Genomic DNA, 23877 nt, shown 5'->3' on the forward strand with positions numbered 1-23877 from the left:
TTACCCGAGTAACGAGTGCCACGTAACTTGTGCGCGCCCCCTTAATTCAGTGTATTTTTGTGTCCCGTATTTTGTATTACTAACTTACGTTACCCGAGTAACGAGTGCCACGTAACTTGTGCGCACCCCCTTAATTCAGTGTACTTTTGTGTCCCGCCTTTGTGTTACAAAATTACGTTACCCGCGCACCCAGTGAGACGTAACAGCGTCCGAGGCCCACGTAACGCGGAACACAAACAATACGGCGCCACGGAATAACGAGTAAACCCCCCCCCCCCCGGGGACCTCTGTAGAGTGTTGTATTGTGTACGACTCGCTCCTATGAATAAAAGGTACGACACCGCCACTTCAACTCCACGTCTCTTATTTAAACATCATCTCACGCAACACCGCCGCCGGCCCTAGTGGGCCACGCAGGGGCACACACATCCACGACCCCAAATTCACGACTAGATCCGAGCTAGTCTGGCGCCCACCAGGACAATACGTATCAAGAGCCGCCTTTCCCCACTAGGAGCCACACCGGGACTCGAGCCCGAGACCCTGGACGACTGCATTTGGCGCCCGCTGTGTGGGGCAGAAAATAACGTGAAAATTTTTTTTTCCCCCCTTCTGGACATTTTCGAGATAAATTCACCAACAGGCGACAGCGGAGACACGAAACGGCCATTTTGGACACAGGAAGGGTCGAAGGCCAGACAGACCGGCGCGACGAGGCGAGCGGACAAAGGACACTCCAACCCCCCACCCCCGCACGTCATCACGGCGAGGCGAGCAACGGAGCGACGTCACCACCCCCACCCCACGCGGACCGTTTTCGCCTCCTCTTTGTGCGGCTGTCCGGGCACCTGCCCCCACCTCGTCACCCCTCTTCACCCTCTCCGCTTCGGGCAACCATCCTGATACCCCCACCCTTCACGGACTCTTCGCGCTCCCTTTTGTGCGGCTATCCGGACACCTGCCCGCCGCCGATCTCAAACCCGCGCGCTACAACACGCGCCCAGACTACAAACAACCCGTCACAAACGGCGAACTTGAACGTACAACATACAGCTCAACATGCAGGCACCACCTACAGACCTGGTGTGCACGCGTTGCCTATTACCAAGGGAAATAGACCTATTGACGGGATCACTGCCGTGGTATAGGACATGCCAATGCGCGAACACCCGGGACGATGTCACCGACCATACCTGGGGCAAGCCCTGGAGCGAGACGTTACTCGGCGAGCAGCACACCCAATTACTGTGGTCATGGGCACCGCTCAAGACGGAGGCACCAGCTAACGTCACACTAGGAGGCATACTACCGACTACGTGCCTCACGAGTGCCCGGACCAATCTGGCACCCAAATACATCCAACCACCAAGCGCAATCACCGGACCAAACACGGGGATGCACACACGCAACCCGTGCTACACAGGGAAGTTAGCACTACCCGAGTTCAGTGGAATAGGGCACGAAGTACCCAGAGACTTCCTAACGCACTGCGAGGTCAGACTGGCGCGGTCCGGAATACCGACCGACGAATGGTCGGGGCGAGCGAACGAACATCTGAAGGGGACCGCCCGCCAATGGTGGAGCCTCTGGGGACGCTTCGGCATGCCCTGGGAGGAGTTTCCAACGTCATTCAACCGCCGATTTGACACAGACCACGCACTGGTCCAATGCACTACGCAGTTCTATGGCGAACGCCAACGCGACGGCGAACCCGTTGAATAGTTTCTGGCCAAGAAAATGCAGCTGTTCAACCGAGTAGCACCCGGCGCCGCACCAACCGCCGTGCTCGCAACCATAACCACTCTCCTACACAATGAACTGCAACCGTTCATGCGGTGTTACCGCGCGGAGGAAGTCGAGGACTACGTCCGACAAGCCATAGACACGGAACGGAACATCCAGGGACTGCGGCACTACGACCCCACGAACACCAATCGGGGCCTGGTCAGACGCCCTTTGGGTCCGAGAATAGCCAGTGTCCAGAACCGGGAAGCAGGGGGCTATCCACCCGACTACCCGCGACGAGCCATCGAGGACGCACCACCACCCGGTAGGCCCGATGGGACATCGACGCAACAGGAACCCCCACTACCGCGATGCCAGTTGGGCTGCCCCGCAGGTACACGCCACTGGCATGCCGACTGCCCTTCACGCCGGCAAACACCACCCGTCACCAACACGTCGGGAAACGCCCACCCGGGGGCGCGGCGGTAAAACCCGCGCCTCCGAGCAACCCGAGCCAACCCACACCCGCCGCGGAGGCAGCCACACCGCAGCTAAACCAGCTAGTCCGCCCACGCGACAGCCTACTCCGCATCCCAGTGGAAGTCAACGGACGACCCACGGCAGCCCTAGTAGACACGGGCGCGAGCCATGTGTTCGTGGCCCCCCACCTGGTACCTCCCGGCGCGCTGCAGCCCCACCAAGCCGAATTGCGGTTGGCAACCAGCACACAACCGGGAACGACAGTGGGGCAAGCCGAACTCGAGGTACGCCTTCGGGACGACGTCACCACAGTAACCGCCCTGGTGGTAGAGGACTTACACGAAGGGATAGTACTAGGCCAACCATGGTTAGCGAGACAAGATGCGGTAATCGAAATGAAACCCAGACGAGTTTACATTGGCACCCGCGAGTGACTCACGGTGTACGCCATAGGCACTACCCCCGAGAGTCAGGGGGAGAAGGTAACCTTAGACCAGTTCCGCCACAACATCCCCCACGAACACCGAACAGCAGTTGAACGCGTGTTGGCAGAAAGACAGGACGTCTTTGCGGTAGCCGACCCACTGAAGCGCACCACCATCACCGAACACCACATCCCGACCACCCACGACAACCCAGTACACGAGCCCCCGAGAGGCTACGGGTTCCGGGAGCAGAGGGCCATCCGGGAGCAGGTGGCGGACATGCTTCGCGACGGGGTAGTCGAACCGTCCAACAGTCATTACAACGCTTGCGTCGTGTTAGCCCCAAAGAAAGACGGTTCGCTACGCTTCTGCGTCGATTTTCGGCCGTTAAACACAATCACGATTAGCTCACCCCCACCTCAAATCAGCGTCGACGCCGCCGTAGCCGGACTCGGCCGCGCGAAAGTCTTCAGTACGCTCGACCTGAAGGCTGGGTATTGGCAAGTGCCCATACGAGCGGAAGACAGGGGAAAAACCGCGTTCACGATACCAGACGGGCGGAAGTTTCAATTTCGCGCCATGCCTTTTGGGCTAAAGTGCGCACCGGCCACGTTCCAGGGAATGATGACCCGAGTGTTGGAGGGGTACCTGGGCCGGTTCGCGATCGCGTACCTCGACGACGTGATCGTCTTCTCCGAGACGTGGGAGGACCACGCCAGACACCTGGCGCTGGTCCTGGAACGCTTAGCCACACACCATCTAACGGTCGCACACCACAAGTGTCATATAGGGACCCAGGAGGTCGAATTCCTGGGCCACCTAGTAAGCGCGTCTGGCAACCGACCCCAACCCGTTCACTTGCGCAAGATCGCTGAAGCGGCACCACCGCGGACGAGGAAGCAACTCCAACGGTTCATCGGCCTAGTGAACTGGCTCAGGGGGTACATTCCCGACTTCTCCCGTACCATCGCACCGCTGACCGACCTCCTGTCACCATGGGCACGGTACCATTGGGGCGAACCCGCGCAACGCGCCTTTGAAGAAATAAAAGCCACCTTCACTCGCTGTCACACCCTCACACGAGTAGACCCCGGACGCCGCCTCTACCTCCTGACCGACGCCAGCGCACTCGGTGTGGGCGCGGTGCTTTTCCACACGGACCCGAACGGGGACCGCGAGGTCGTCGACTACGCTAGCGCAAAGCTCGGACCGGCCGAACGCCGGTATCACAGCAACGAGCAGGAGTGCCTAGCCGTAGTCTGGGCCATGAAAAAGTACCGGCCCCACCTGGAGGGGAAGTGCTTCACACTGAGGACAGACAACCGCTGCCTCACCTGGCTGCGTACGATGCAGGGGCGGAAGGGCAAACTCATACAATGGGCGCTATTCCTCCAGTCGTTCGACTTCGACGTCGAGCACGTTCCCGGCACAGAGAACCAGCTCCCCGACTTACTGTCGCGGGAACCCGACGCCCGAACAGAGCTGACGGACGAGGACGACTGGGAGGAGATTCTACCCCCGGACACACCACACGGACACGCATCGCACGACTCGGCATGCGCGCGCATCACGGCCGACGCGGACGAAGACCCACCCAACACCGTGGCCGACGTCCAGGACCGGGTACGTCGAGCACAGGAAACGTCAATAGATGCGGCAAAACGCCGCCAGCAAGCGACCGCCAGACATGAGGCGTGGCGCGTGCGAGACGGCCTGATTCAGACTCACACGCCCGGATACCAGGAGGACTGGAGGACCTACGTCCCGACGGAAGCCCGAGAAGCGGTCCTTCGGTTCTTCCACGACCACGACCTCGCTGGACACCCGGGGACCGATCAGACACGACGAGAAGTCACCCGACACTACCACTGGCCCCGCAAAACGTACGACGTACGTACGTACGTGCGCGAATGCGAGATCTGTCAGGCGAGGAAAGCGAGGCGGCGTGACGGCGAGGAGCAACAACAACCCAGGGAACCCACCACCGCCTTCCAAACGATAGCCTTGGACGTGATGGGCCCCTACCCCCGCACGCCGCGTGGTAAACGCTTCCTCCTCGTCGTAACGGACCTCTTCACGCGGTGGACAGAGGCGTATCCATGCGGGAACGTGCGCACAACTACCATCATCAGCCTGCTGACCAGGGAATTCCTGTCACGTTGGGGATACCCCTAGTCGGTGTTGACGGACATCGCCAGTCAGTTCCTGGGGCGACATTGGAAGGGCTGGTGCGACGAACACCAGATCGAGCACCACATGACACCCGCCTACCATCCGAGAGCGAACCCGACAGAGCGCCGGAACCAGGAACTGAAGGCACAGCTCCGGATCCGGCTGGGGGCGGACCACACGCAGTGGGATCTACACGTGGCTGACGCCCTCTTCTGTGTACGGCGCCGCACCAACGCCGCAACCGGCCGCACACCGGCCGAGATGATACAGGGCCACAACCTGCCCTTACCGGGAGAATGGGCCACACACGGCACTCCACACCCCGGCGAGACGACGGAGGAACGCGACCAACGACGGGTGACTCTGCACGACGAGGCAAGACGCAGGCAGGAGAGATACGCCAACCGGATCACCCCAACCACAGATCATCCTCCACCCGCCGTGCAGGTCGGCGATCAGGTGTTCGCGCGACTACACCCGCTTTCAGCCGCACCCCGCAACTATTGCGCGGGACTGGCCCCGCGCTGGGGCGGGCCATACACGGTACGGCGACGACTAGGCAGGACGACGTACTTAGTCCGCACGGAGGGACGGCGCCTGAAGAAAGTACACAGGGACGACATCCGACTCACCGCCCTACCTGGGGAGAGGAACCCAGACGGAGACGCAGGACCCCCCACTCCGGACGAAAACGGACGCCGTACGCCGGAGAGCGACGCCGTCCACGAAGAAGACGACTTGCCAGAAGCGACCCCCGCTAGAAGCCGACCCGAACCACGCCCATACCGCACCCTGGTGTTCACGAACACCACGTCCAACAGGCCCCGAGACGAACCCGCGGACACGCCCGGGACATCGCCCGCGGAGACCGCATCAGACGACGAGGCGAGGCCACGACCACGGCGGTGGCGGCGCCCGCCCACATACCTCGACGATTACGCCCTTAGCATGACCACGGGGGACACCGGGGGCGACCCCGCCCACGACGTGCCAGACGATTCGGAAGAGGTCCACGAGGGCGCACCGGAGACAGCAGTGGTACCCGGGGAGGGGAGCGGGGTGTACTAGAGCCCCCCACCGCAATACTACCCACGGGGCGATGAAGCAGAGACCGTGGTGATCGCCGAGCTGTCGCACAGCATAGGTCAATCCGACGCGGGCAACGACGACGGGCCAACGCCGATCGTTACGCAACCCGGAGAGACCGACCCGGAGATCGCCGCCTCAGCATCAGCCGCCATACCCGAACGGGAACGGAGTCCGTACCAGTCCACGAACTGTCAACCGCCGCCGAAGGAGGACCTCCGCGGACCGGGACATCGACCGGGGACAAGCGAACCCGCCAGCGAGCCCGCGGAACGACCCCGACGGGCCCACAGACCTCCAGTTCACCTAGCCGACTACGACCTGGGACCAGGGCGCAGAGCCTGTCAGCCGCAAGGCCACCTCGACGAGTCGACCCCCGGATGTTCGGCGTGGGACGACCCGGGACAGGTGCTCGGGCCCTACCAACTGCGGCCACCGCGAGCACCACCCGGGTGGAGCTGTTGCCGGAGCTAGGAGGCGCCACGACGCCGCCCCCGGCACGCCTGCCACGACGGCAACCGGGGCGGCGCGCACGCTGGCCCAGTCAGCCATGATCACCGGGTCCGGTACGCGGAGCCGACCAGCTGCTGAGCCGCGAACCACGCCGGGATGGAAAGGCCGGAGCTAGGGGTGGCCCCATGTTAGCGGGACCATAAGCGGCGCAAGGTCGGGCTTCGCGGGGGGGTGGGGGGGGGGCGTTTGACGTCGTCGGCCGACGACCTCCCCAGAGCCCGACCTGCACCCGCCAGTATACGCTCCCGCTAACGGAACACACCCCTGGCCATGACCCACCCGAGTCAGGCGAGCCGAATAGCGATTAAAGGCAAACCCGCGAAAACCTGAGTAGACAAGAGAAGAACCGTACCCATTCCTCCTGGAACATTAAATTAGGATTTTAGCGACAATAAAGTCTCTTCCAGACACACCCATTTAGAGTCTAGCGTAATGAGGTCAAACCTGGCGCAAGAGAGGCCGAGCCTCCCTCGGACGCCATGCCAGTTCGGCAGTTCAGCACAGCACACGGACCGGGGCGGATCTACGTCCCACGGAGGGGCAACAGCCTTTGTCTTCATCGAAAGTAACGTCCGGTAAATATAGTCACTAATTAACAGAACCCCTTTTTTTTTACTTAACCTCTCCGTGAGTATCCGGTCCCCCTTTTCGGTCCAGGACCTAGTCCGACCGCATCAGTTTAAAGACACCCCGCACCACACTTGGTCAGCGGGGTTGATCTTCAGTATACGGCACGGGCCGCCTCCCGCAAATCACAGAACTTTACTTAAGGTCACGCGCACGGCGCTGACCACAAACCCGCAAGGGAGCTTGGACAAACTGAATTGCGGTGTGTGTTTCACCACAGTGGGCACAACACCCGCGCAGAGACATTCGTATACGGGATTGGCCGTCTCCAACCGTCCACCCCTTAATTCAGTGTATTTTGTTTCCCGGATTTTGTATTACTAACTTACGTTACCCGAGTAACGAGTGCCATGTAACTTGTGCGCGCCCCCTTAATTCAGTGTATTTTTGTGTCCCGTATTTTGTATTACTAACTTACGTTACCCGAGTAACGAGTGCCACGTAACTTGTGCGCACCCCCTTAATTCAGTGTGTTTTTGTGTCCCGTATTTTGTATTACTAACTTACGTTACCCGAGTAACGAGTGCCACGTAACTTGTGCGCACCCCCTTAATTCAGTGTACTTTTGTGTCCCGCCTTTGTGTTACAAAATTACGTTACCCGCGCACCCAGTGAGACGTAACAGCGTCCGAGGCCCACGTAACGCGGAACACAAACAATACGGCGCCACGGAATAACGAGTAAACCCCCCCCTCCCCCGGGGACCTCTGTAGAGTGTTGTATTGTGTACGACTCGCTCCTATGAATAAAAGGTACGACACCGCCACTTCAACTCCACGTCTCTTATTTAAACATCATCTCACGCAACACCGCCGCCGGCCCTAGTGGGCCACGCAGGGGCACATACATCCACGACCCCAAATTCACGACTAGAGCCGAGCTAGTCTGGCGCCCACCCAGACAATACGTATCAAGAGCCGCCTTTCCCCACTAGGAGACACACCGGGACTCGAGCCCGAGACCCCGGACGACGACAGTGTCAACTGAGAATTTATTTGCATTTTCATAGCTGTTAGGTGCACAAATATAAATATTATATCTTGTATTAATGTACTTTTTAATATTAATATTTCATTAGTTTTATTATTGAACGAGTCTGTGCACGCACTGCGCCTCTCGTTTTCGAACCGACAGCCTTACAATCAGAAAATAGCACCGCTGACCGCTCAGCCACGAGGTCATGCGTTGCACCTCTCCTTCAATGCCTTCCCCTGCGCTTCCTCCCCTACATTATTTCCCTTCTTTATCCCTTATTCGTCGTTCCTGCTCCCTCCCCTTTCACAAGCTCCGCCCAAGTGACCGTCATCTGCGATCGGGTTCTGCGCACATTGGCCGTGGTGTTGTTCCAGGCGAATTCTGAACTGATACTAAAGTACCTGATACTTTTCAAGTGTACTCGTTTGCCGTTCCTGATACAGTCGCGTATCAGTGACAAAGTATCAAGTTGATAGTTTTCGACCCACCTCTAGCATGAAGAGAGATGCCACGCATGCGTACAATGAGCAAACAGGAGACATCCGTAGTGGGACACTTTTTCGTGCGTGCAGCCGGCGTTCATCGATTTATTAGACGTTGTCACGTCAATAACTGGATATTTTTTACGAAAAAAATAATGCAAAAAGTGTGAATTGCAGGATTAATAGTATTGTGAAAATTGTTGTTAATAATGTTTTACTTATATAATCATAGGATTGTGAAAATTGTTTAGTTTAGATTTGTTAGGCTTGTGACTAAAATGTCAAGTATATAAAAATATTGTAGAAACACATTTAAACATTCGCTTTTACAATACCATTGTGTACGAGATTTTTTGAGTGTCGTACGAGAATGTTTGCTCCTTGGTACGAGACATTGACATTTACATTCTGGCAACACTGCCGGCCATGTTTACATTACGTCTTTAGAAAAAATGCGAAGTTGCACTAACGTGGGTCATTCGGGCAGGGTACTGAAACTATGTGAGTTGTAGGTTTCCACTACAATTCAGGAGTGAAGTGAACTTATTTACAGTGTGGAATTAAGTGGGTACTTATTTTTATAGGAAAATATAAATATTTACGAACTTAAGTACAGATTCATGTAATAAGCTATTTATTAACACTGGAATCATTTTATAGACATATTAAGCCTATTGTTTCTTCTTGTTAAAAATCAATCTCATTCGTACATTGATGTTTATGTTCACTATAGTAAATAATAAAAAATACCTTTTAATTGTAAAAATCCGTAACAAATATTGGTGAAAAAATAAATGGGTAAATATAAATTTTTAGTTTGTGGTTTCTGAGAATAAAGGGACTATAATTTTCTGTTGTATTGTAGTGGGTTTAATTTGTGTGATTTTCAAGTTTAATGATTGGGTAGTTATCGGACGTCGCGGCTTTTTATAAGGGAAAGAAAAAAAAAATCGGGAAACATGGTTTTCACACACTGCACACGTCTCTAAATTTACCCTGAAGGTATGGTTTCTTATTTTCCTACTAGTTTGTGAAAATTAATAGTTTATAGCATACATTATTATACCAGCATCTGATGTTGCAGCTTTGTGGAATGAAAAGTAAATAAGAAAGGAAAATATGTTTTTCAAGTACTAGCGACATCTTTAAATGTACCCTGAAAACATGTTTTCTTAATTTCTAATATTTCATGAAAAAGAACAGTTTAAAGCTTACATTACAATACCTGTGTTGCAGCCTCCATTCATTGTTTACCTGTGATCATGTATCTTTTTGTTTAGCACTACTGTAGCCAACTATGGAGAATTAAAAATACGCTAATTCTTCTGTTTCATATCTTGAAGTTTATCTCTGTATCCTGAAGGCCAGCCTGATTCTGAGGCATAATCCTGTTGGCATGAATCTGTGGTACATAATGTTTGCTGTTTTAATTTAGTTCGTTGAAAGATCATGATGGCATGATCCTAGTGGCTTGATCCTGTGGTACATGATTTTTGCTGTTTTAATTCTGTATGTAGATAGATCCTGTACATAAGAAAAAATCAAATAATGAATTATGATCGTAAGTCGAATAAAAATGATTTTTTTAACCTACAATCATAATTCTTTTTTATTTCGCAATTTCTTTTATGTGCAGGATCTTCAAACATACTTATCAGCAAGCATCATGTACCACAGGAAAATGCCTTCAGGATCTTTTGACGTACCGGTACTGAACTAAAACAGCAAGCATCTTGTACCACAGGTTCAAGCCAAAAGGATCCAAGGATAAACTTTGATACATGAAACACCAGCCATAACAAACACAGAATATACAATGGCTGTAGAAAAGAATTCCCTGTAAACACTGCAAAATTCTAAGTGTTAGCTATTTCAGTGCTCAGCATGTATTCCTCATAGAAAATGATGTTAACAATTAAATTAAAATTTTAGGCTCCCACTAGACTTGTTTGTTATGTCACTGAAAATTGTACATACTTGAAATGCAATGCAACAAACCAAACATTTTGTGATACAGTTACATATTCTTATATAAAACAGCAAACATGAAATACAATTGTTATAAATTCCTTATAACTGCAATACAGTCATTATTTAAACAAATTTCATTATTACAACAGCAGGGCCTTCAAGCCTCCATGCACATGATTTTGAAGTGCTGTAAAGTAACAAGAACATCCTGTTGTCAAGGGCGCCCATATGATAATTTGTAGGGGGGGGGCAGACTTAGAGGTATTAAGTATTTTTAATATTTTGGAAGACTAACTGCGGCTTGTTACTAGCCATAAAATAGTTCCAGTTCTGACCCTGTTAAAAATTTTTGTCCTGTTACTAAAATACTAGACCACAGTACTCATTCGCCATAACAAAAACTTTATTGGCTACTTTATTAATTAATATTAACTATTTTATTGAAACAAATGCATTTTTAGCAACACAAATGCAGGAATACAGTCCTTATATTTTTGCAGCGTCTGGGGTACACGAATATCAAGAATACAGTCCTTCAACTAATTGCTCTCTTTACCCCTAAATAAATGTCGCATACAAATTAAATTAAAATGATTATAAAGTTTAATACGTGTTGGTCAAAAGTTTTAACTTTGGGAGAGAAACGATTTTAATATGTTATCACAGTCAGAAAATAGTTGTTTTTAAATGCAACACGTGAACTTCGCTTATAATTATAGTCAAAAATTGTTTCACAATTAAATGAATATTACTATGTTTCGATTTGAATCAGAATTGCTTATCATTTAAAATTAGCACAGATGGATTCAGTAGTTGATGACTATAAGTTTATTTAGTGATAGTAAAGCGCAGAAAAAATAGTTTATTATTAAACTAGAAAATTTAACCAAACAGTATTTAGAGGTTAAGGAATTAAGTGACAACAAAACCAATGAAAATAATCGAAAATTTCTAAATGCTGACACAACTCATATATCAGCTTTCCACAGAAGAGTTTAGTTCGGCGCAATTAATCCACACAAAACAGCTGGACACTATGTCGACGCGTATTTTAATAATATAAGATCCAAATCACAGCATTTTTTTTTTTTTTTTTTTTCGTGTCGTGTGGTGCGGGCCCCCGTTTGTGGTGCGGGCCCATAGGCTACAGCCTAGATAGCCTGCGCGTAAATACGGCCCTGATAAACCCTTTAATAACATGTTCAGTACTTAACTTCAGAATTAAGAGTACACTAGAACCTCGATTTTACGGAGCCCGGACTCAACGAAGCCGCGATTTTACGAATATATTTTTCAGGAACCATCTAAAATGCGGAAAATTTGACACCAAAATATATTTAATAAAAAAAAACACAATGAAAACATATAAAAATATTAATTAAACACAAAATCGAAAAGAAAAAATGGACTAGGTACACTTTATTTGTCGCAAAGTTCGAAATTTCTTCGACTGAAAAATTATGTCAAGGCCGTTTAAATATTTATTTTACCGCAAATGAACTATACTCAACATTCCTTACCCATTCCAACATTTCCAGCTCGTGAGCATAGCAACTGAGCTTGAAACCTTGTGAAGCATGAGAGAAAGAAACAATATTGAGTAGCTACTTCCTCTCCTTTCCGCTAATCTCCAGAAACCTATGCCATTATCTTGACATGTGTCGCATTCATTACCTTCGCTGCATCAGTTTTTCAGTAAACAACTCTCAAAAATGGTTAAGTGACGCAGCAAGTAGACGCGACGAGCGGATTTTAAACTAAGATTTTTTTAACTTACTGTACAAACAAATAATTCCCTATGGCTATCACAAATTCAAGGGCTTCTCGCACTAAAATGTACTGTGTTTTTAATTAATGTCTGTCGTTACAGAGTAGCATTTTTCTTCACCAAATAAGACTATGATTAGAGACCGTAAAAATTCGCGGATTCCTTTCGAGACAGACTGGAATCCAAACTCGTTTAGCTTAATGCTGCGTCAGTGATTGGACCGCAATTTACCTGAAGGACTCTGAGCCAATGGCAATCGCTCAACAAAAGAAGTATCGAATCATAAGAATCGCAGTAAACAGGTGTCCCGAGTCGGTAGCCAATGACCAGGTGATAGTTGCCCGAGTACATAGAGAATCGTGGAGTCTATCCTAGTGGTCATTGAAACCGCGAATTTTTCCAGTCCCTACCTTTGATCACTTTTATGAAACAATACAGGTGTACACTGAACTGTGTGCTAATTCTCCTCGATTATGTTACTAAAAGTACGTTCATTAATATTTTTCAAGCCGATCTGTTAAAGATTAACTGATAAATATGATAATGTGAAGTCCAAAAAAATGCAAGGCAGGGAATTCTTCCAGCTCATCAACCCGACCCTGGAAAGTCTCGTCTGTGTTCAGTCGTCTCTGGCAAGGAGTGGACAAGTTTGCAAATTCAAATATAAATTTATTTTAGTAGCACGCGTCTTACGAAAAGGAAAGATATCCAAGAAAGGCATGTCAGACAACCTACTGTCACCACACAAAAGTTAATATGATACAATGCGTGGTGCAATTGTGTTTAGTCGCTGAGATGTCACTTTTATATCACTCGTGCAATGAGGCAAGTTGTGGAATGTTAAAAAAATAAGGGGAACGCAGGGGTGGGCAGAGGGCAGATGGCAGTCATTGTTTTTACTATTTAATATTATATATATTTATTCATTCCGTTCAATAAATTATAACATGTATCTTCAGGGGGGGGGGGGGGGTGTTTAAAATTTTATGAAGATAACGATTTTACGAATGCAATCCAAGCGACCGTGAGCGTACGTAAAATCGGGATTCCAGTGTAAATTGCTTCCGAGTCTACTGAAGGTAGCAGAATCCTTATCCCTTTAAACACTTTTGAAGGGAAAAAGTGGTTTTCCTCTAAATTCAAAACTCCAACATAAATTTTACGTTGTAGACTTTTCTGAACAATAATTCTTATTTGAGTAACTTTAAAGGTGTAAGCTTACCTTAAAAATTGTGAATATTCTGAGCGGATGTGACGAATGAGGAAAACTAAGAAACACTACATAATAACAATGGTTTTTATCTTTACACTTTTCACTGATTTATTTACACCTAAGTTATTTATAATGACTGAATACACTAAACTAAATCTAGACCAGATGCATAAAACTGTAGACCTAAAGACTATTTAAAAATCTGTTTTGAGATGTTATTTGTGAACATACACATTATTATGACGAAAAAGTAGCAAAACATTTCGCGGTTTACAAGCACATGTCAACTGTCGCGTCGTCTAACACTGACTGGTCTAAATCTGTTGAGTTGTGTTGTGTTATCGCGTGAGCTTGGGTAGCATTACGAAGGGGAATGACTCGCCACGGGCGTTGCGCTTGAACAGCGTTTTCTCCCTGTACACAACACCTTATATCGCAGCAGCAGAAACTAATGCTTGGACTAACATAAAAAATGAAGTAGACATGTAAAAAACAATATTCAATAATATCTTCCTTTTGAACCATTTATACATAATACCAAATTTAAATAATTTTCTTTAAAGTAAAACACCTGACTACACTATATATTTTTTTCCTTCCCTGAAAGCTAGGGGGGGGGCCACGGCCCCCCCCTGCCCCCGGGTATGGGCGCCCTTGCCTGTTGTAGGCATTTGGACTAAAATTATGTTTGAATAAATCTTGCCTTGACAATGCTACATAATAACCCTTTTCAGGACCAGTATTTGAGAGATTAATTTGCATGATTATCAATTTGGATTCAGTGACTGTTAAGGGATAGCTTAGTAGTGAGTTTCTTAATTTGGGTTTTACAGACTGCTTAAGGTTCTCTATTGATAATCAAAGCTGATTAAAAAAAAAAAAAAAAATTAATGTGGGTCTACCAAAGTTAGCTCATATCATCTGACTTTATTCAGCTGCCTGGGTGCTTTATTGTGAGAATATTATAAGTGTGATGGGGATATAAATTGAAAGTAGATAAATCATTTTAACAAAATCTTCAAAAATTGTACTGTTCAATGTTAAGATAGTCAGCTAAACCAAGTTTAATATTTAACTTGTTTTAAAATTACCAAAATATTAATGCCTAACCAGCAAACTGATTAGTTGAGTCACTAATTTGTACAAATACTTGGATTTAGGCATTAGTGATAGGCCTTTACATATTTACAGTTGATTGGAAATAATGTCTTTGTTTTAAGTTCCCATTTACACCACGTATTCAGAATAAAAATTTGATGTGTCCTGACAGTCTGAACCAATTTTTGCTTTAGATTTCTTATAGTTAAATAAATTTTTTTTAAATAGGTAATTAAATGTAATTTAAATTAGTTGGTTCTTTTGAATTATGCTTTCCTAAACTAAGGAAAAAATTTTAAGGGTATTCATTAAAAAAATAAAATGATGAGAATAAATTATTATAAATGATTCCTGTTGTTAAAAAGGTTTTATTGCAGATTACGTTTTCAAGTAATTAGTTTTTTCCCCTTTGATTTTGTATTGTTAAATACTAGAGAAAGTTAGTTGTGTGATGCTGTGACAGGCTGGGGTGATGACGGCCACGCAGAGCGCGGTGGTGGGCGCGGGAAGTGCCCTGGTCGCAGCGCTGGGCCTCTGGCTACTGCTGCGCTCACGGAGGAAGGAGCAGCAGCCCACACGGTGGCGGAGAGCGGGCCAGCTGTCCGAGATCCTGCTGTACCCCCTCAAGTCCGGCCGGGGACTTGCGCTGCAGCAGGCCGAGTGCACGGAGCTGGGACTGCAGGTGGTCGGGCCGGGTTCCAGCAACTTGCGCGACAGGTGACAGTCGCACCTTTGGTCCTAGACTTTTATATTTTACTAAAGCATTTACATTTGCAACAAACAGCAAATCAAATGCTTTTTAGGCCTATCTTATGTTGTTTAGTTATGCAGTGATATTCCACTAGAAAACTTCTTTTGATTAGTCAAAAATGATCTTCCAGCCTACATTTAGACAGTGAATCTAGAGATCACAAAATTTCATTATGTCCACTCATTCAGACGTTCTTAAATACATAGTATGTAATATGATAGCAGAAGAAAATTATTGCTATTTGCCATTTCTAATTAAATTTAAATGACATAAGTTTACAATTTTAAGGCATCCAGAGTTGAGTCCCAACTGGACAAGGTCCGAATTGGATGATGAGAGGGTTGAGGTGGTCGCACTCGCAGATGGACCTGACCCTCTGGCCGACCTGACGAGAGAATGAGTGAGTGGATACAGGTTGCAGTGAGGAGGTATAAATAGCAGCACCCTGAGGAAACTCACCATGTGACAGGTGAATGTTCTGCTCAGTATACAATTGAGACTTTTTTAAAGGATGAGGCATTCATTGACAATTTTGGAACTAGAATATTAACTGATGGTTAATGAAAAACATAGTAAACATGTCCTTGCACCTTTGTATGATTAAAACTTTTTTTTAAAGTTTTTTATACTTAATTTTGTAATTGTAATTTTTTTCGTATGATAATTTTTGACTACTAAAAAGAAGAGTGCAGGAGGAATATCATTGTATGAATGATAATAGTTATAAAAAATTATATAAAACATTGAATTTGTCAACTTTTAGTTGTATATTTTATATATGTATACTAGCTAATGCCTGGCATTGCAATGCCTCATATATTTTTTTGTAACTTGTATGAATTAGGTACATATATACAAAGCATCTCTCTATCTCTAATTCTCTCTCCATGTGTGTGCATCTATTAGTGATAGAGACCTGCGAGTACTCGAATTTCGAGTTCGAGTCGAGTTTTTAATTAGTGCCCAGACTCGGCACGGCCGTTCACGACTCACGAGTCGAGTTCGAGTTTTATGATGTCCTTTCAAACTTTTTGGTTAGGCCTAAGCATAAAAATATTTAAAATTAAATAACTGTTAACTAGCCTTGTTTGCGCATGTAAATACATAAAAGAAACCCATTGTATCTTTCAGTTCAACGTATGATTTTAAATTCCCGCTCAAAACACCAATGTAAACAATGTAAAAATATTTCACTATAACATTAAAAACGTATCCTACCTTTAAATACAACGACCATAATTTTACAGTTATTAGGAAAATTTTACATAATAGTTACTTTGTTTCCGCAGGGGTTCTTTAATATAAATGTACATTATGATTAATTTTTATCACTTTCAAGAATCGTTAACAAGTATGAAACGTAAACAAACACAGTATAACGCGCCATTCGTCCTCCATGGATCACACACTTTAGTGCACGAGACGATCTGAACAATCAATTGCTCTCTCGCCCCTCTTCAAGACAGTTGTTTTTAGCTGCGCCATCTTTTGGTTATTTATAGAGCATGTTTTAAAAGTTTCAATTACCGCAGATACAAACGTTAAATAAAAATTATATTCTAACTTATATACAAAATAGAAAATCCAATAATGTTAATTTATGCAGGTTAATTTTTGAACTGTTTGGTGTCACAACATGACCGACACGCTCTAATTGTTTTGCCACGAAGGTCGGAATGTTGCCTGGCACAGCCATGCTCGCGACACACGCTACTAGTGCGGAGCTATGGTTATCTATGGATGAGAGGTTTGTTTACGTTTGACGTGGCACGAGGCAAACAATATTGTTGATTGAATATTTTAATCAGGATGGATGGTCAAAAAGATAAATAGAAACGCAAGCAGTTTTCTTTCAAGGAAAAAGTGGAAATTTTAATAGAAGTTGACAAGGGCAGGAAAAATGCAGATGTGGCACGGTCGTTTGGTTTTGTGCCCACTACACTGTTAACAATAATAAAAGATCGCGAAAAAATTATTAAACTGTATGAACAGTCATCTTTATCTGCTGGTCGCAAGAGACTTCACCTAGAAGATGACGAGGGAATTCTATCCCAATAAATGTACATATCTGCAAAATAGTTTAACCCATTTGTATTTTTTTTTTATTGTCATAAAAATTTTGTATATGTAGGCCTAGAATTTAGGCTACTGTATTAAGTTCAGTAATTTTTTTAAAATTCTTGTTGTTTTACAAATATTTGCTTCCAAGCTAATGTAACATTTGATCCCCTACTACTTTATTTTTAAAAATTCAAAAATACTACGTTTTAAAGGTAACTTTCCGAATCAAGTACTTTCATTACTAAGTATAAAAGTTGAGGCTTTACTGATGTACTTTATAACGAAATTCTACTGTATCCACACGCTGAGAAAACCTTGCTCCAGAGCACATTGAACAGCTGGTGTTTCTCCATGAAAGACTTTTACAAAAATGTTGATTATGATCATTCCTATAGTAAAATGTTGCTGTCTTTTTTTTTTTTTTTTTTTAAATATTGAGTTATGTTCAGGCTTAGGCATGTATATTAAAATATATACAGTATAACTATTCTAAAAAAAGTTGATGATATTTATTATATGGCTACAAAAATTTCCTTGAACAGTGGAAATCCTTAATATACCCTGCAGCTAGGTGACTGGTAAGAATGTTGACAAATACTTTTGCACTTATGCTATGGTTTTGAATAAAAATTTTGCTCGGTGTCGGTGATTAAAACATGCCTTTATATTTTTTTTTTGTTTAACAAGTAAATTTTAATAATACTTTGCATTTTCAAAAGAAACAAAATTATTAAAGACCATGAAAATATTTGCAGCAATGAGAATCCTCACACCCGATATTTGTTTAGGGCCTTGATATTTGCTGGTCTTTAAACATGACAATTATATATAAATAATGGATATTTATGGATTTTACTATTCGACTCAAATTTAACTCGAACTTGAAACATTTCTTGAATACTCGCTTGAACTCGACTCGACCTAAAAAGCCTATACTCGCATGACTCTAATTAGTGATGGGTTGAATCCCAATTTTCTTGAATCTGAATCTTAGAGTGTCTTGAATCCATCCCTTGAATATGAATTTAGGCTTCAAGAGTAAAAAACCAAATAGTTAATATACAAGAAATTAAAATTTTAACAAACATAAAATGCTTCTTCATAGCACTTGTTTGTTTCTGAGATTGTTAGCTGTATTTGCAATTGGTAATTCCTAATGATTTTATAGTATTTTACCTATACCAACCAAACCATTTTACAATATCACTTTATTATATTTATACCTAACTTAACCATTTGATAAAATGGAAAACTACTCTAAGTATCACAATGCCATCTTGCAGAATGATTTGAAAACATTCAAGGAAATTAAGAAATAATCTTTTTCATGTTTCCCTACCCCCTCCAACAGATACAAGGCTTTTCTTCAGAATTATTGATTGTTTTTATAAAATAAGAGTTTTGGGTTTCAGAAACTATTTTAAAAAATACACATAATATCATCTCCATAACTTTTTTAAATTCAACCAAAAAATAAAATAACCTACTCTTAAATCATGAAAACATATGGTAGGTACTAAATGAAGCAGTACACCAACCTTATCGTTTGGCATAAACAGTGCAGAACCTATACAATGTATACATTTCTAGATGTTGTACTATCTAAAGTAAATGAAAACATGAGGATGGTGCTAAAAGTATGGTAAACACTTTGTAATATGCCTTCACATACCATTCAATTAGTTTTTACCCTAACCTGTATGGTTTCTAAAACGTTAATTGTAAACAAACGAGAAGATAGGTTAATACCATAATTTTCAATTTATTTGGCCGTTTAACGGGAAATCACTTTTTTTTTTTTTTTCATTTGAAAACAAAATTTTTGTGTCATGTTAAATAATGAAAGAAATGTACGTAAAACCAGCTTTTCCTGTAAACAAAGCCATGCTTTATTTTTTTACCCACTAAATAACCAAAGATGTGAAGATACAAGACGTACACAGCACAAAGAGCAACTTATGGCATTTTGGCATTTATTAATAAAATTGATTAGCTGTGTAAAAAATATGGTTGAGATATATTGAAATATTTGGGTATTAAAATTTGTTTCCTGCCGCTAAACTATATGAAATATACACATTTGTTTAAACAATTAGCACACCACCTATTGTAAAATGGTTATCGGAAACCTTCACCGGCATGCGCTTAACAACTCATTAAAATTTCATTGCAATTGGATGAATGGTATAGGAATGTATACAGGACAAACAAACAAATATTAGCCTTTATACAGCTATCCAATTGGTAACCAGTTGACTTAAACTTCAGAACAGACACCCACTCCATAGACCTCTACAGATTCAACTCGCACACCATCATTATTGGGACTATAGAAAATAGGAAGTGCCATAAAATATTTACTGATAATTATCCAATATGACTCGAGCATCACCTATTGTATTTTATCTCACCTAGACAGTAACCTTCCTTGTGTTTCAAATGACAAATGTGCAAAATTTCATAGAGATAGGATGAACAATGTATTAACAATGAAATGACAAAATATCATCAAGAATAATTAAATTCTGCATGAAGGGTTAACTTTATCAAAATCTCACCTAGACAGTGATCTTCCTCGTGTTTCAAAGGTCAAGTGTGCAAAATTTCATCACAATCAGATGTATAGTTTAGGAATGCATAAGGGACAGACAAACTAAAAAACCAACATTCATATACATATATGTATATATGTACAGTAGAACCCAGATTATCCGCAACTTAATCATCCGATTCGCGGATTAACCGCGATTTATGTCCATCAAGTCCAATTTTTTAGTTACATATAACCAATGATTCAAAATGTATGTAAATGTTAAAATACTTTGCACAATGTATGTTGGTCAAAGTACTTTGACTCAGTTATGTTTATATACACAAAGTTTTTAAAAAAAATACTAGTACATACATATGTATGTACATAATATTTTTGTGTTCCATGTTACGTGAATAGATTATACACTGGTGCGCGATTCCACGTCCGCATGACTGGACTGTACACTCCCGCGCGCAGCACGGCGCCGTGCCACAGAGATTACCCGGCGCATGGAGACAGTCCATTCCATTAGTGTACGTTGTTGAAGCGTGAAGGTGGTGATAATTTTATGTATTGTAACAGTGATCTGCATTCCTACGGATTATACCGTTGTGTTGTGCGGAAGTGTTGAGCGCAACATTTCATCATGTCATCAAATGAACAGAAAAGAAAGCGAGCGGTACTGTCCATCGACAGCAAAACAAAAATTATAGAAAGATTTCAGAGTGGAGAAACGATTGCAAACTTGCGACTGAGTTTAATGTCGGTAACACAACAGTGCGCGACATCATAAAACATCGCGAAAAAATCCTTCAGTTTGCTTCACAGGCTGACACTTCAAGTGGATTAAATAAACGCAAGACGATGAAAGAATCCACATTTAGCAGCTTAGACACTTGTTTGTTTGAATGGTTTCAACAGAAAAGGTCGGAGGTTGTACCATTAAGTGGCGTAATTTTATCACAGCAGATGTAAATTTAAAAAAAAAAAAAACTAGGCTTGACAGAAGAACCATTTTCCTGTAATATTACTTCTCCGTTATTTTATGAGCACCGACTGTACGGAAGTGTGTGTGTTGCAACTAGTGCTTGGCAAGCAAGATAAATTCAGCCTATCACTTGCTGACGCGGCGCAGTGATACGGTGTTTGTTTATTTGAAAACTCAGCTAAGAGTGAACCGAGAATAGATATAACGACCCCTCACGGTTCCCGAGATTAGGGTCGTTATAGAGAGGTGGTCATTATAAGATTTCCGACCCATCTGCAACACTAAGTCATAATAAGCCGTTTTTGCACTAATTCCACGTTCAGCAAGCTAAAAATAAAAAATCTAACATTTAAAATTCATATAAATAAAGGGGGATAAAAACACCGTGAATTATACGAGACAGAGACACCGTTTCAAAACCATCGAATCAAGTCTCAATGCACTGGTATGAAAAATCTTATCTCGAAAAGAATTTCGAAGGCAGTTGTTCTGTTAAACAATAACCAGCCAGATGGTGTTACTGACAACAGAGCAATGAGCTAAGTGTGGCAACGTCGCTTACGGGCGATGAAAAGAATGCGTGACCTTGGCAGCTATCAGCTGTCTTGGGCCCTCGGGCGGCTAGTCACACACCTCGGTGCAACAACGACTCGCGTGCCCACGTCTCCGCACACGTCTCCGCACACGAAAGACTTAAAAACCACTGCTGCCCAGCACTAAGCAGTCCGCTTCTATGTCAACAATGCACACGCACACAAAGCATGTGTATATATGTAATCTCCGAATGTCCACAGATGGCTGTCTGTGGGCTAATGAACTTTGAGGCAAGCATGACTCGGCTAACCGCGATTTTCGATTATCCGACTCACTCGTCCCCTTCATTAACACGGATAATCGGGGTTCTACTGTATATCTGGTTACTTAGTTCTAAATTTTTGTTTGTTTCTTAAGTTGATTTTAAAATTTTGATACAGTTTATTTCTTCATTAGAGGCATGTCAGTGGCGTACCCAAAAAAAAAGTGGCATGTATTACGAGCACCTTGAGATTACTGCCCGGTAGAATGTTGTAGCGAAGCGCGAGTACATCAACTATGCAAATATTATACAGAATAAGTCTGAATTCAACAGACAAACTTCAGCTGCAGGTTCAACATGACATAATAAGTTGAAAGCATCGTATAGATCTGTCTAGACACAATATTTCCTGTTAGTGAACAATTTTAAATAATTATAATTACCTACATACTTTTCAAATTGCCATGAAAATATTAGAACTAAAATAATTTTTAAACATTCTCTACTTTATGTTTATACAGTGGTAGTTGTTGCTCTATCCACAGTTATTTATTTATTTATTTATTTATTTACAACTGGGCAACTCTCATTCATTACTTAAGTTTTTTGCTTTGTGGCTTGACCCACATTTTATTTTCCCTAAAGTAGGGGCAACCACACTGTACTGATTATGATATAAAATTTGTTTTTCTAATGTGTTTGTGAAGTTTTATTTTTTAATGTTTTTTGAAAGTTGTATTTTTGCAGGCATGTTCAGTAATTGTTTAACGTGTGTTATGTTCCTTTTGTCTGTGCTGATGTTTTTTGCAAATGTATTTTCTATTTGCCTTGTATATTTTTTGATGTTTTTTTGGGTGGTATGAATTGTGGATATAATAGTGTTTTGTGTTGTATTTTGTGTGTGTAGGGTTTTGTGTGTTTGTTGAGTATGTCTGAGTTTTGTTTTGTAGATGTGTTTGAGTTTGTGTGTTCATGTAGGTGCATGCATGTGCATGTCTGGATAGGTATGTGCATCTCTTAAATTGCATATGTGATGTAGGTGTTTTTTTTTTTTGCATGCTGGTATCATGTTAGGTGTTTAAAACAAATCTTTGAGGGCCTTTCACATGATCTGCTTTTCGGCTCATTGTGTGTTCTTCTGTAGAATAAATAAATTAACTTTGGCAAAAGCCTTAAGAATTGTTAACATGTGTTGATAACAAAAAAAATGGCAAAATTGTTAAAATAAATATATTCTTCATTACTACACCATTTGTTATGATTTGTTTGTATAAACCCAGTGGCCACCAGTTCAAACATTAAATTTTTAAAAAGTCACTTTCTAATGTAACTTTTTCCTTAGCCTGCTGCCAACTTATCTGGGTTTACATATTAATGAACATATTTTGGTATTTAATAAGACTTAACTGAGAACTTGCATAATATCTTTATAAGATAACTATATAGAAAATAGAGCTAGCAATATGGCTTTTCCTGTGATGTATGGTAGAGCTTCTTTATGATTGCAACTAGTTTTGTAAGGTCAATTTAATTTATATCTATAGTTTTCATAGTTATTTTAGGAAGATTTTAAAAATTAATTTTTAGTGGCTATTGAGAATTTATGTTCTCCTGGAGCTTTGCTGTGCAGTAGGTGTAATTTAGCTCTTGTATAAGAATGAATTGGTATCTGACTACAGTAAAATTTTGATCCAGAGTATAAATAACTATAATTGTAGATATGTATGTTGAAGCAGGGTACAGCTAATATACTTATACAAGTTTCAGAAGGTATTCTGCCATGGGAGTCTAGGCTTAGTCATTCACAGTGCTGTGGCTTTTATGTAGACATATTGCTTGCTTTTGTGGACCTTAGGCTTCAATAATTTTTTTGATTTGAAGACTGCTGCAATTGGGCACAATCCCGGTGGCAGTCATTCACCCTTCTTCGTCCTCACTCTTCTGAATTGAGAGCTACACCCCTTGCCATCACACACTGCTCATCCAAGACGTTCCATTTCCCTTCTATTCTCACTACAGTCAAACCTCTATCTATCGAACTCGCATGTATCGATTGTCCGTGTTTATCGTATACTTTCTACGGTCCCGGCAAAATTGCCATACAACTAAGGTTAAAAAAGTCAGCTTGTACCGATGTTCAAATTATCATTTTGTCCGCATTGATCGTACAAAATATGTGGTCCCGTCACTATAAATTATAATAGATGATCGTT

The 23877-nt window shown here is 43.5% G+C and overlaps 1 protein-coding gene across 4 annotated transcripts in view; it reads left to right on the plus strand.

The window, feature by feature from the left end:
- The first annotated feature begins 8398 nt into the window (after positions 1-8398).
- LOC134531088 (mitochondrial amidoxime-reducing component 1-like) overlaps positions 8399-23877 on the plus strand; it is a 46535-nt gene continuing 31056 nt past the window's right edge. Inside the window, exons 1-2 of one of the 4 annotated variants that reach the window (XM_063366625.1) lie at positions 8399-9487; positions 14999-15252. In XM_063366625.1, the coding sequence (XP_063222695.1) occupies positions 15008-15252 (245 nt within the window). In that variant the 5' untranslated portion in view covers positions 8399-9487; positions 14999-15007. The remainder of the gene's footprint in view (positions 9488-14998; positions 15253-23877) is intronic. The other 3 variants (XM_063366624.1, XM_063366623.1, XM_063366622.1) reach the window with 3 other exon arrangements.

The sequence above is a fragment of the Bacillus rossius genome, chromosome 3, assembly GCF_032445375.1.
Source record: "Bacillus rossius redtenbacheri isolate Brsri chromosome 3, Brsri_v3, whole genome shotgun sequence".
Taxonomy (NCBI): Eukaryota; Metazoa; Arthropoda; class Insecta; order Phasmatodea; family Bacillidae; genus Bacillus; species Bacillus rossius.